The following is a 14863-nucleotide window of genomic DNA, read 5'->3' on the forward strand; positions in this document are numbered from 1 at the left end:
TACCTGATGATGATGATGATGATGATGATGATGATGATGATGATAAAGAAAATGAGCAGGATGATAAGGGAAGGCAACGGAATCTGGGCGTCGGAAACTGGGCGACGGCGGACCACGAGAATGTAGAAAGCGGGGGAGAGAGAATAATAAATTTAGGATACCAACGGTTGAACTGATGTTATGTGTGTTTGTGTGGTATGCTGTATGTGTTTGTAAATTAGTTTTTTATTAAGATAAACTATTGACAACGAGTCCTCAAAACAAAATCGTTGTTATATGTTAATAACAACGGGTAAATAAAAGTCAACCGTTGTCATAACTTTATTACAACGGTTAAAATATACCCGTTGTAATATATTTTCACCGAATTTGCGCCAAAATGAAATATGTCTAAAAAATCAATGACAACGGGTAGAGGTACTACACCCGTTGTTGAAAATAATAACAACGGGTAATGTAACTATAACCGTTGTTGATAGTAATAACAACGGGTGTTGTTAATATAACCGTTGTTGAAAGTATTAACAACGGATAATTTCAATATAACCGTTGTTATTGTTGAACCCTTTTTTAAAAAAAAATTAATGTAATTCCATTACAGTCCAAACCAGTAACAATAAATACTGTATTAGCAGAAGCACTATATACTGCAACATTATTCAGCAATTTCAACAACAACATCCACATCTAATAATAAGATCAAGAAAATAAGACAACACCAGCATGCATGCAAACTGCATATCTATAGGATTTACCATGCCATGCAAAACTGGGAATCTTTAACAGTGACCATTGCTTCTATTGGCTTTTTAAAGCTACCAAAAGCTAAAGACATACAACACATCTCAAACTTGCTATAAATTCATAAAAGAGGCATCCCATTAGCTCCCCACAACTCAAAAATAAATTAAACCATCAAATTACTGGTCTGAAAATGACTCAAAATGTTGGTCGTCCATATCACTGTGCCCTGATGAATGCCCCAGGCCACATAGATATAGACAATGGAAAATTTGCTGCCAAAAGCTTTAATCCTTTAAGGAATAAGCTTATTGAGCTGGGATACTCGGTCAGCAAAGTTAAGCCACAATGGGGGCCATGGGGATTCAAAGGGAGTCTACTCATTCAGTTTGGAACATCACCTGCCCATGCAGAATCAGCATTTAAGCTTGACATGATGTTTCAACTCAGAGGCCATGGCAGGAACGACTGGAATGCTCCGAATAGATCAACACTCGAACCATACCTCTGGGTAGCCACATACTCGGATGCTGAGCTTCTGAAGAATGCCGTGGACTATGTCCAAGTGCCGTATACGACCATCATTGATGGGCAGCAGTCGGCCAGGTCAGAAAGCGTCGATGCCTACAACCAGGTTGTGGCTGTTTTCCAAGCAATGTACCCCTAATACCCCTACAAAATGTGTCCGTGTCTGTGGCTGAAACATCCAAGCAACGTCGTATGTTATTTGTTGAGTGTCAAACTGTATGTGTCTGTATCCGCCTATCATAAGCAGTGTCGTGGGCCTGTATGAAAAGGCAACTTAAATAAAGATAATGTGCAGCCCTGTGGTCTTGTAAGATTTCCAGTACGTTTGTATTAAATATGCAGTTCCTTCTACTAATCTGTTCAGTGGAGATAGTTATTTAAAAAAAAAAACTAAAAGGAAGATATATATATTTAAAAAATAAAAATAAAAATAAAAGCTAATAACTTACATTATAGACCATCTCAAGATCGGGGACGTTTCTTGGATGTCATAGTTTCTTCGTTAACCCAAATACCTTCACCATGGTCATCACGCATATAGATGCTTTCAATGTCCTCATGATCAGTGTCAACATCGTCAAAAGAAGATACAGTGGTAGAGTGATCCATTCCCTCAAAAACGACATCCTGATCATCATCACGATTATCGGATGGACTACTCCTTCTACTCCTTATAGACAGTACAACAGACCACTTCTTATCCATAGGATTGGTGATATAGAACACTTATTTAGGTTGGGATGCGATTATGAAAGGATCATCCTTATTATTGCCAACCTTACCCAGATTGACCAACGTAAATCCCATCTTATCCTTTCGGACACAATGGATGTTGTTATCAACCCAGTTACATCGAAACAAAGGCATTGTGAAATCAATGTAATCTAGTACCAATATTTCTTGAATAACACCATAATAAAGGCATTTTCCCCAAATGGGCTTTTTATCTTTTGAAGTAGCAAAGTGCATTGCCTCAAATTCAGAACTCACACCACTACTTTGCGTTGTACTCAACTCATCTTGCTCGCGGGTGTAAAAAGTATATCCATTAGTGGCAAAACTGCTGTAAAAGGTGACCCTGGCATTTGGACCTAAACCAAGACGTAGTAACCTAGGAGAGATGTCATCACCAGTTTGATTCGTACACTCTAAGACATTATTCCTAAACCACTCTGCAAACGTCTTCGTATGCTCGTTTGCAATCCACTTCTCGGTCTTGTTTGGGTGATCATATTTGAGCTCATCTTTGTGTTGTTGAATAAGGTTGGACCTCATCTTTGTTGTTTAGCACATACGTATGTGCTAAATGCAACATTTCACGTGTCACAATTTTTTCAACCCGGCCCCGAATACCTTTTCCGGTCATTCAGTCACTATGACGATTCTTAGGAACGCCAATCAACTCCTCAGGGGAGAGATGAGCGTAACAATATGAAAGAGCTTCGTCTAAAATAGCGTGTTCAGCAATACAACCTTCCGGACGATACCGATTAGATGTATAGTCCTTGTAGACTTTCATCAAACTTTCGAAAGGATACTGGTATCTTAAGTACACGGGCCCAAGGTACAAAATCTCCCTAACCAAGTGAATGGTCAGATGAATCATGATAGTGAAGAAAGAGGGTGGAAAATACATTTCCAACTGACAAAGAGAGGTTACAACGAGGTCCTGCAATGAATCTGCGTCATCGGGATCGATGACTTTCTCGTATATGGACTGGAAGAAGAGACATAATCTAGTTATAGCATATCTTACCTTTTCAGGTAAAATGGAACGAATAGCCACAGGTAGTAATTGTTGCATCAAAGTGTGACAATCATGTGACTTTAACCCGGTGAGTTTTAGGTCTTGCATCGACACTAGGCTTTTGATGTTCGACGAATAATCATGTGGCACTTTAATTCCATTCAAGCATGCACAGAACTCCTTTTTCTCATTCCGTGAAAGGGTATAAGCTGCTGGCGGTAAAAATGTACGATTACCTCTCTTTTATGGTGCCAACTCTAGCCTAATACCCATCATTTTCATATCTTCCCTAGCTGCGGCGTTATTCTTTGTTTTACCGGGAACATTCAGAAGGGTATTGATAATATTATCACAAACATTTTTCTCAATGTGCATGAAATCGAGGCAATGCCTGACCTCTAGGTCAGGCCAATATGGAAGTTTATCAAACAATCACTACAACAAATCATCTCTTGCGCCACGAATTATGCCACGGGAATTTATAATTCGTGGCGAAAATTTGCTTTGCCACGGAAAAAATGGTTTTCCTCCTTGAAAACTAATTAGTATGAAAAACTTTGTCACGGGAAAAATAAAACCGTGGCAAATAATTGCTTTTAGCCACGAATTAAGCTACAACCGTGGCTAATAAATGTGATTATCCACGAAGTAAGCCACGACCGTGACTAATAATTATGAATAGCCACAAAGTAAGCCACGGCCGTGGCTAATAAATGTGATTAGCCACGAAGTAAGCCACGTCTGTGGCAAATAATTGTATTTAGCCACGACCGTGGCTAATTATTGTTTTTTGCCACGGGTAAAAGTATATTGCGCCTAATTATTATTTATTGCTCATAACCACGAGTAAAAGTACATCGTGCCTAAGTATTTTTATTTATTTTAACTCATTGTTTTCTAAATTAAAAAAATTGGGAGGTAGTTAGTAGGGGTGGGCATAATCCGGTCCGGACGAAAAAATGGACCGTCCGGACCGAATTTAGTGGACCGAACCGAATTAAAAATTCCGGTCCGGTCTCCGGTCCACCATTTTCCAAGATTCCGGTTTTCTGTCCGGTCCGGTCCGGGACCGTTTTTGACCGGAATGCCCGGAATTATTGTTATTTGCATTTTTTTCTTAAAATTGTATTTTTATTCCGGTCCACTCCGGTCTGATCCGGTCCAATGGACCGGAATTTAAAAAAGTGGGTAATTCCGGTCCAACCGGGCTGGTCCGGTCTTGGACCGGAATTTTTTCGGTCCGGTCCCGGTCCAAGAATTTTGTCGATTCAGGTTCCGGTCCAAACCGATTCCAGTCTGGTCCGGTCCGGTTTTGGACTGGTGCCCACCCCTAATAGTTGGTACCCTAAGTTTTCCTACTTTAAACACGGTACTCTTTTTTTTTTTTACAAAATACTTTGACATGCAGAAAAATCCAAGCACATAAATGATGCGGAGATTCTTTTTTCAAATCATAGTGATCTCGTAAATAAAGCTCTTTTAAGGATGAAGACCTCATTTTTCAATAAACTCGGTCAAAGTTCATTCAATAATATTTCATTTTTATTTCAATAGCGTTCAATTAAAAGTATACCTAACAAACGGGTTATTATTCGGTCGGTTAGTTTTTTCATTGGTTATAACATCTTTGTAATAAAATGGGTTAGGCCGTAAGGGGTATTGTCAATTCAGAATAGGACATTTGAATATGTTATTATCAACTTACTTAATTTATATATAAATGTGCAGTATATAGCCCTATCAAATTTGGGTCTATTATTGTCAAGTTATTAACTATTTTTGTTTCTTTATTCTGACTCTAAGCCGACTTGTAACCCGTATGACCCGACTCGTATTTGAGATGCCCCATATTCTGATCCAACCCATATTCCCCAACCCGCTCGGCTTGTTTGACATGCCTAGCAGCCGTGTGCAACAACAAATATTTTGGTGGATAAAAATATGAAGTTTGGTCAATTAAAGAAGTTATTATTGTTAAGGGTCACGAGATACAAACTTAACTCATAAAAATTGTGATGTTAAAGCCTACAAGTGGTAATTAAATCTCTTAAATTTGTTTAATTGTGAAGGTTAAAGTTAGTAGAAGTCTTTTTTAAGACGGGCATTAACCGTCCTAAGTTTAAGACGGGTCAAATACTACCACATAGTGGTAATTAAAACAAACATTTTGTTATTTCATAATTAACGGAGTAATTTGATATGCATTTGACCTGCGTATTATCCATCTTAAACTTAAGACGGATCAAATATTACCACATGGTGGTAATAAAAACAAATTTTTTGATAATTTCTAAGTAATGAATGAAGTGATTTGATATGTATTTGACCCGTCTTACATCTTAATCTTATAACGAATTTGTGTAAAGCTAATTATTGTAGGACGTATGACCCATAAATTATTATTTAACAAAAAAAAAATATATACACAATGGTTTATCTACTCACGTATCAAAGAGTACCAAAAATAAACAACTACCAAAAACAAAACACCTCTTTGTCAAACCCTACTTCTTCTTCTTCTCTCGAGTTATTGTTGGCTTAATTGGATTACGCATCTTTGTGCAAGAAGAACCTACGATATTAGTAAGTCATTTTATTTCTAGTATTCAATTAAAATTAGCTTTAAATTATGAATTGTGAATTGAATTTTGCCAGTAAGATGAAAATTAGGGATTGCGATATCCGTATTGCGTTTTTTGAATTGCCAATTGTGAATTGGATGTTGGCAATTGGGAATTGCGTGAATCATAATTTATTTATTTGTTTACTTTACAGTGTCATCATCTCTTCTTTATTCAATTTGGTGTTCTTTGTTATGATGGTAGAAAAAAATATGATGATTGTTTGAGTTATACTGCACGAAAGGCTCACAATTGAACTTTACAAACTAGATCAAATGGTATTTCCATCTTTAAAATAATCAAATATACCGTCTGAATCAACTATCATCACTACACCCATTTTTTTTCGTATTTTGTAGATACAGGTTGGTTAGTTTCCCTCTTGTTCAAGACTCCGACTTATATGATATACGAGTACTACATGTGAGATTATGAGATTGTGTATTGTATGTATGTATGTATGTATGTATGTATGTATGTATGTATGTATGCCCTGCCCGATTACCTAGGCTCAAGCCCAACCAGTTTCTGAAAAAAAAAATACTAATGCTTCGGGTACGATAAATAACAGTCTGTTTGGTCTGGTGGTTCTTGTTGTATTGCAGTTTGTAGTTCTGCGCCTTACCAGGTTCAAACATTCATAGTGACATAGTTTTAATGTTTTCTAATTTTTATCTTCATTTACACCAACTTTCATGGACATGGACATACTTTGTCATGCATAGTTTTATCTTGTAAGTTACTCTGAACAGTTTTCCTACCAAAATTCATGCACTGTTCTGCTAGGGTACTTGTAGCAACGGCCGAATCCCTTGAGACATGAAACTTCAATGTTGATCATGAATTTTCTTTGTCAAATCCCCAAAAATTATGCTATTAATTCTTATTAAAACAAGAATGGCTTTACTCTTTCGTTTTTTCTTGTAGATTTTTCAAAAAATTACACACTAAAGCCCAGTACATAGATGGCTTCTAATGAACTTATTAAAATTATTTCTCTCTTTTATTTTTATAAATTGTTTACATCTATTCTCTCCATCTTTACGTTTTATGTCCTCTGTAAAGAAGAAGGTACAAAGGGAGTAGTGCTTTTTATTTCTTAATTTTACTTATTTAACCCCTTAGGATATGGATACTACGGATATACTGAAGAAAAGGGTTGAATGGATGCAATGCAATAATATAACAGACGAGTTGTATATAAATGGAGTCAATAAGTTTCTTGATTTTGCGTTTTCTAATGCATCTTCAAATCATAATATCAATGACGAAGATGAAGAGGTTACTGTCCCTTGTCCTTGTTATACATGCAATAATAAGTGGCATAAGAAAAGAGATGATATATTTGAAGATTTAATGGTAAATGGTATTGTTCGTGGATACATTCGTTGGGTTTATCATGGTGAATCTAAACCCTCTCTCAAAAGACCTAGGACTGAATTAGGTGGAAATAATGATGATATAATCTCCATGATTCGTGAGTCTCGTGATCCTATTATGTTTGTTGATGCACTAGATGAGGGATGCGAGTATACAAATGATGATTGTCATGAAGAAGAGCCTCATAAAAAGCATGTCAATGAACCGATTATTGATAAATTAATAAATGATGCACAACTTCCCTTGTATCCTGGTTGTGAAGAATTATCAAAACTGTCCTTTATTTTGAAACTATTCCAAATAAAATGCATGGATGGGATGACAAATAAAGCATTTTCTAATATTCTTAAAATGTTTAAGAATACATTGCCGAAAGGGGCTGATGTTCCGTCCTCATATTATGAAGCAAGAAAAATGATTACTGATTTAGGGTTCAATTATATAAAAATAGAGGCATGTGAGAATGATTTTATGCTCTTTTGGAAAGAACATGTTAATCTTGAAAAATGTAATATATGTGAGAAAAAGCGTGATATGAGCTCTCCAAAGGTGTTACGTTATTTTCCAATAATTCCTAGGTTACAAAGGTTATTCATGTCATCTAAAACGTCAGTTGACATGGAATGGCATTTAGAAAGGAGAAAGGATGATGGAGTCCTTAGACATCCTGCTGATAGTGAAGCATGGAAACATTTTGATAAGTTGTATCCATCATTTGCGGAAGAATCTCGAAATGTAAAGTTAGGCTTAGCAAGTGATGGGTTTAACCCATTTGGCGGATTGAGAAGTGATTATAGCATCTGGCCTGTAGTGATAGTTGTATATAATCTACCGCCGTGGATGTGTATGAAACAACCGTATTCCATTCTATCTTTACTAATTCCTGGAAAAAGTGCACCTGGAAATAATATTGATGTATATTTAGCACCTTTAATTGAGGAATTACAACAATTATGGGAAGTTGGATCTACAACTTTTGATGTTGTTACGGGTGAATATTTTAACATGCGAGCTGCTCTTTTGTGGACTATTAATGATTTTCCTGCATATGCTAACTTATCCGGATGGTCTACTAAAGGTTATAAGGCATGCCCTTTCTGTATGAGTGACACTAACTCTTTGCGTTTGCCTAATTGCTCAAAAATTTGCTTCATGGACCATCGTTGTTTTTTGCCTATTGATCATACATGGCGATATAGTAAAACTTTCAACGGAAAGGAAGAGAGAAGAGCAGCTCCATCGCAGTTATCAGGGCATGAGATTCTATCACAAGTTCATGAGTTTGATGGTATGAAGTATGGGAAAACTATTACTCATCCAAAGAGAGATGATAATTGGAAAAAGAAAAGTATTTTTTTTCAATTACCCTATTGGAGTAGCTTGTTGATACGTCACAACCTTGATGTTATGCACATCGAGAAAAATATTTGTGACAATATTCTAGGCACTTTGTTGGATATTCCAGGAAAAACTAAAGATAGCATAAAAGCAAGACATGATTTGAAATTTCTGAAAATTAGAAATCATTTAGCTCCTAAACTTGTAAATGGGAAATGGCATATGCCACCAGCTCCTTATACATTGTCCAGGGATCAAAAAGAAAAGGTTTGTAAATTTTTGGAAGGCATAAAGGTTCCTGATGGGTACTCGTCTAACTTTTCCAAGTGTATAAATTTAGACAAGCGTAAGATATGGGGACTCAAATCTCATGATTGTCATGTAATTTTGGAGCAACTACTACCATTTGCTATTCGCGGAGTATCTCAGCCTAAGGTATATGAGGTGGTTTCTAAATTGAGCACATTTTTCAAGGAGCTATGTTCAAAGACTTTGAAATTAGAAGTGTTAGATCGCATTCAAGAACACATTATTATCACATTGTGTGAGATGGAGAAAATATTTCTTCCTTCTTTTTTCGATATTATGGTGCACTTGTGTGTTCACCTGGCTGTGGAAGCAAAAATTGCGGGACCTGTGCAATATCGTTGGATGTACCCGATAGAAAGGTATAAACTTTCTTATAACCATTAGATACATTTTTTTCCGTCACTTTATAATAAACTAACGCTCTAAATATTTTTTTTAGGCTTTTGCGCAGGTTTAAGTGTTACGTTCGCAATAAGAACAGACCAGAAGGTTCGATTGCAGAAGGATATATTATTGAAGAATGCATGCTTTTTTGTTCAAAGTACTTGTGTGAAATTGAGACAAAATATAACCAAACCGAAAGAAATGCGGATATCGAAATTGATGGTTATAAGGGTTTAGCGATATTCAAACCATCAGGCATCCCTCTAGGTAAAGCTAAAACACGACAGCTTACGGATATTGAGTTAATGCAGGCTCAAGATTACATTCTTAAAAATTGTGAGGAAGCCGAATCGTATATAAGGTCTGAATTTTTTTTTAATTAATTAAACTCTTGAAATATTATATATGTAACTTTTTTTAATAGTGATGCTTTTTTTTCTAGTGAATACAATGAAGGTATGTTTGATGGAGAATTATTCGAATGGTTTCGTGATAAGGTATGGCTATTTCAATTACTTAGTCTTATTATCATATTTTCCAATAATAAGCATATTAGTTAACAAACATTTTTCTAATTAGGTGTCAAGTTTATCCAATGACGGGGGTGATCAAGTGCTTATGGATCTACAAACATTGTCTTCAGGTCCTTTCAAGGGGGTTCAGTGTTATAGTGGTTTCTTAGCAAATGGTTTCCGGTTTCATACAAAGGACGTTGAAAAAAAGAGGAGAAACCAGAATAGTGGCATTATGGTAAAGGGGTCTGGATGCGACTACTTTGGGATTCTAACAGAGATTATTTGTCTACAATATTTGGATGGAAAACGTGTTAATTTATTTCGTTGTGATTGGTGGGATGTTCATAATCAAGGTAGAGGTATAAAGGTTGACAAATTTGGCTTTATTAGTGTCAATGCTAAAAAGAGACTCCGCACAAATGAGCCTTCTGTGCTGATGTCTCAAGCTGAACAAGTTTTTTATGTTAAAGATGGGATTGATCCAAACTGGCTCATAGTTATCAAGACTCATGCACGACATCATTACGATGTTCCAGAAACTGAATGTCTTGATGATGATGGAGATGCATTGCAACAAAGTCATCCAGAATCTATCCTCGATGGGTTTTCAGCTTCGATAGGGAAGGATGGTATCCATAATATTCCAGATCTTAGAGATGACATAGGAGACATAATAGTTGATTCAAATGATCAAAATCAACCTAAAGTGGCTAATGGCACTGAAACTGGATATGATGACATCAGTGATAATTCTAACGACGAAGATGATTATAGTGATTCGAATGGTGATGAAGAGAGTGACGAAGATACTCATATAGCTTAATAGTCCTTTTTATAAGTATTTTGATACCGTATTGACGTGTTTTCATGTTAATTGGATTTTAAGTAATCTTTGCTTCTGTTAAACACTTTGTTTTTCTTAATCATTAATACTAAACATTTGTTTCTTGGTTTTCTGTTTTTTTTTTTTATAATCTAACGTTTTTTTATTGTGATAACGGCAAAATGTCACAGGTTAGGAAAAGATCACAAGCAGATGTGCCTACGATAGTGTCAAATAAGTATGAACAACAAAGGCTCTTGAATATCCAAGCCAACAAAAGAAAATTAGAATCGTTGAATATCAAACACATTGGCGCTTCATTGTCAAGCTTAGTTGATTCTACTATGGAGAAAAAGAGGAAAGGTAAACAAAGATCAATAATAAATGAAGATGAAGATGAAGATTATGAACCTAATGTTGATGTAGATGATGAACTTTTAGGTAAAGAAACTGAAAAAAACACAAAGCTTGATGCTGCAAAAAAGGTATTAGTACTTTAATGTGTATTCTTAAGTATATGGCTTATTAATACCTAAAATTCTATTGCTAACCTCCATTATGCTATAGAATATAAATATATTTGTTATATTTATTTCTATCGTAGAAAAAGCAAGCTGGAATGAAAGGAAGTAAGAGAGGTGTTTACATTCAACCACAATTGCATGCCAACCTTTTAAAAATGAACAACAGACAACAAAGGGGAGTGACTGGGGATGATGAACTAAGATCGGTTTCGACAGCTATGAAAGTCATCAAAGACGGTAAATTTGATGTGCTAACATCTCTTCTAACATATTCTTCATTTGAGTGACTCTATTTTATTTGATACAGCCGTTTGTAGTCAACAACAAATTAGTATTATTGAAGACAGTGAAGACATTGATAACGATGATGGTATATAAATACGTTACCATAAAGCTATTGTCATTCGTACTACATATATTTGCTGCTATTCATATATTTATATTTTCTTTCTACATAATATAGATATCAACAATGAGGAATTTAATCGTTTTATGGCGATGGAAACAGGTACTTATAAATTTTGAATATGATGATGGATCATAGACTATGTCAAGCATTAAATTTAGCTTTTTCGAATTATTTTTAGTATTAATGCAAATCTATCTTTAAATTGTAGAGAATAATGGACACATTTACAATGGCGATGACGAGCTGATCCAGGTGAAAGGTAGAAATTTTAACGAAAAAGTATTTTGCATTGTGTGATATTATGCTAGAAATACATATACACGACTTTTATGAGTTGAAACTGATTTTTACAAGTTGTGAATTGGAAGAAGTTCCTTATATAAGACAATTCTTTTGACTGTAAATTTTAGTGTAGTTTTTATGCATTCACACGATTTCTAGAGCTGAAAATTGATATCTACAAGTTGTAAATTTGATGCTTTTATGTTGTCAGGTTATTTTTTTTGACTGAAAACTAGTACTTTGTTGCTTATTTTTTTTATACTCTTATCATTTGCTTTCAACAGAGATCGAAAATACTTTACAAATTCTTGCCGGAAAGGGTTCAACTGGAGATGATGGGTTTGGTAATGAATCTGAATGTTACGCAAATTGATTAATTGTTTTTTTTTTTTTTATAATCTTACCATTTGATGTCAACAGAGATCGAAAATACTTTACAAAATCTTGCCGGAAAGGGGTCAAGTGGAGATGATGGTCTTGGTAATGAATCTGAATGTTACGCAAATGGAGACAAAGAAATAAGTATTATTGATAACGAGTTCATTACTCAAGGTATTTTAAATTATTTTAAGTAATTTTTTGTAAGAATTATAAGATATGGTATATTGAATTGAAAAATCATATGATACTTATACTTCTTGCTGACATGCTAATATTACTTGTGTACAACCATATTGTACAAAACTTTTAAAGAAGAATAATCATGTTGTTTAGATAAGGTGAAGAAAAGAAGAGGCCCCGTATATTGTAAAAAGCTTACCGAATTAGCGCCTGGGGAAAAAGTTTTTATAGAGTTCAATGAAGATGGTATTCCCATTGGTGATTATAGTAGCACATTTTCTTATTTTATCGGGGACCAAGTTAGGAATCGGAGTGTTTGTCCAGTACAAGTCTCTGAGTGGGAAGACTACACATCCGAGACACTGGATCACTTATGGAGATGCATTCTGGTAATATATATATATTTTCTTACTATATTTTTTCTGGTAATACTATATTTATTTTTTTCTTAATCTGTGTTTTTGTACATTTAGGAGAAATGTGATTTTGACAATCCAGATTTAAGAAAAGAAGGGATAATGAAACATGCAAGGGAGTTGTTTAGAGGTAGTAGGCATAAATTGAGGCGTAAATATATTATTGAGCCAAACTTCACTACAAAAGAAGATCAGTTGAAAAATAAGCCTAAAGACATGCTTAAAGCGGATTGGAAGTATTTGGTTGAACTTTGGCGCACGCCTAAATTTCAGGTAATATAACATATTTTGGTACTTTTAAACTGATAATTATCTTATTTTCCACATTTCTTAATGATTGTCTGTACAAGAACTACATTAATTAATGTCTCTAAACAGGAAAAGAGTGAAAAAGCTAAACGAAGCAGGTCTTTTCAGAAAATGCCTCATTATACGGGTTCTAAAAGTCACGCACGGGTTAAAGAGGATATTGTAAGTGTGTTTACATTTTATGCATAGCAAAATGTTTATCATTATACAATTATTAATATTATTGTGTTGTAATTGTAGAAGAAAAAAAATGGAGGAAAATGTTCAAGAGTTGATATGTTGTTGGAAACTCGTCAAAGGACATCAGAGAAATCTGTCAATTCTACTAATTTAGCTTGTAATATGCTTGCAATAGTAAGGAAACTTGATATCGCCTTATTTTGTAATTTTTACAACAAATAAAATCACTATCTAAATTATTTTCATTATTGCAGGATGAAGTAAAAAGGCTAAAGAAAGAAAGAGAGGAAGGACTTAATCAAATGACAGATGATGAAATTATTGCAGAAGTTCTTGAAAAAGACACTCATGGATATTTGCGTTGTTATGGACGTGGTAAAAGTATCACACAGTATTTTGGAATAAAACCTTCACGATTGGATCTTGCTAATGAAGTTATGTCCGTTAAGAAAACCACGACAGATATTTTAGAAGAAGCTAAAAAGGAGGTAGAAGCTGCTAACAAAAATGCCGAAGAAGCTCGGAAAGATGCCGAAGCAGCCAAAAAAGAAGCTGAAGCAATAAGAAATGAAGGCGATGAAAAAATTTCAGCTAATAACAGAATTTGGGAGGAGAAACTTGCTCAATTGTTGAAAGTACATGGTATAGGATCGTCTCGCCAAGGTTTGTACAAACTTTACAATTTTTAAATAAATATAATAACTAATCTCATAAATCATAAATAGGTGGATATGAAAGAAAGAGCCGCCAGCTCCGTATTATTAAAACGAAAATAGGGCATGATATCATTCAATATGATTTTATAGGACAAATTTTACGTTTTCTATGAAATATACATTTGTCTTATTTATTCCATATGAAGTTATGTCAGTTAAAAAAACCACGACAGATATTTTATTACAAATTTTACGTTTTCTACGAAAATAGGGCCTGATATACCCGCCTTAAACGACAATTTGCCTAGAAAAAGCTACGTAGAAATTTGTATTTGTAATTTATTAAAATTTACGAGATTTTTTCAGGTTAACACTTTACTCTCGAAAAGCGGACGCATTGCATCTATATGAAGCAGACACCCATATTAGATTATTTCAAGCTACATTCTTTAATTATTTATCGAGAAAGGATTTTTTTTTAATAGTTTGAGATGTAACTTTTGGTTTGACTAAAGTCATATTTATTATGTTTTATTAAATACTTTAGTAATATAAACATATCATTTTGCAAGTATTCAACTCGTTATTTGTGATTGGTAGTTTTATAATGTATTTGCAACGCCATTATTTGTATTTCAAAATTGTTGAGCCACGTGATATAAATCTTTTGCCATGAAAATGCTATATCTCTTAAAACCATTTAGCCATGGAAATAAATATTCTGTCACGGAAAACCTGCATCTCTTACCTTTATTTCGCCACGGAAAAGCTACATCTCTTAACAACATTTAGCCACGGAAATAAATATTCTGCCACGGAAAAGCAACATCTCTTAATAACATTTAGCCACGAGACTTATTTTGTTTCCACGGTAGTTTCATGTGGCTAACAAGTGTTAGCCACGGGAATATTTATTTGCCACGAATTTATACGTTGTGGCTAAAAAGGTGTTAGCCACGGGCATAATAGTTTGCCACGAAAGTTAGCCACGTCAAAATCCGTGGCAGAAAAAAAAACCATTAGCCACATATTCATTTTTCCCGTGGCTATTTGATAGCCACGGCCACTTGGGCCACGGATGATTTTTCGTGGCAAACAGCATTAGCCACGGGAATTTGACACTTGCGCCACGAATTTAAA

General features: G+C 34.8%; 1 protein-coding gene across 1 annotated transcript; it reads left to right on the forward strand.

Annotated features, from left to right (window-relative positions):
- Nucleotides 1–6765: 6765 nt before the first annotated feature.
- LOC141601855 (uncharacterized) lies at nucleotides 6766–10386 on the forward strand. The gene is made up of 4 exons (XM_074422160.1): nucleotides 6766–9023; nucleotides 9116–9409; nucleotides 9491–9545; nucleotides 9628–10386. The coding sequence occupies exons 1-4, from the start codon at nucleotides 6766–6768 to the stop codon at nucleotides 10384–10386; spliced, it is 3366 nt and encodes a 1121-aa protein (XP_074278261.1).
- Nucleotides 10387–14863: the final 4477 nt, after the last annotated feature.

Source organism: Silene latifolia, chromosome 9, assembly GCF_048544455.1.
Source record: "Silene latifolia isolate original U9 population chromosome 9, ASM4854445v1, whole genome shotgun sequence".
NCBI lineage: Eukaryota > Viridiplantae > Streptophyta > Magnoliopsida > Caryophyllales > Caryophyllaceae > Silene > Silene latifolia.

What these genes read in the sequence shown, in the direction of transcription:
- LOC141601855 (XM_074422160.1), top strand. Translation starts at nt 6,766, where the DNA reads ATGGATACTACGGATATACTGAAGAAAAGGGTTGAATGGATGCAATGC. An exon ending in TGGATGTACCCGATAGAAAG is followed by an intron (nt 9,024 to 9,115) that starts GTATAAACTTTC and finishes GCTTTTGCGCAG; the next exon opens with GTTTAAGTGTTACGTTCGCA. An exon ending in TCGAATGGTTTCGTGATAAG is followed by an intron (nt 9,546 to 9,627) that starts GTATGGCTATTT and finishes TTTTCTAATTAG; the next exon opens with GTGTCAAGTTTATCCAATGA.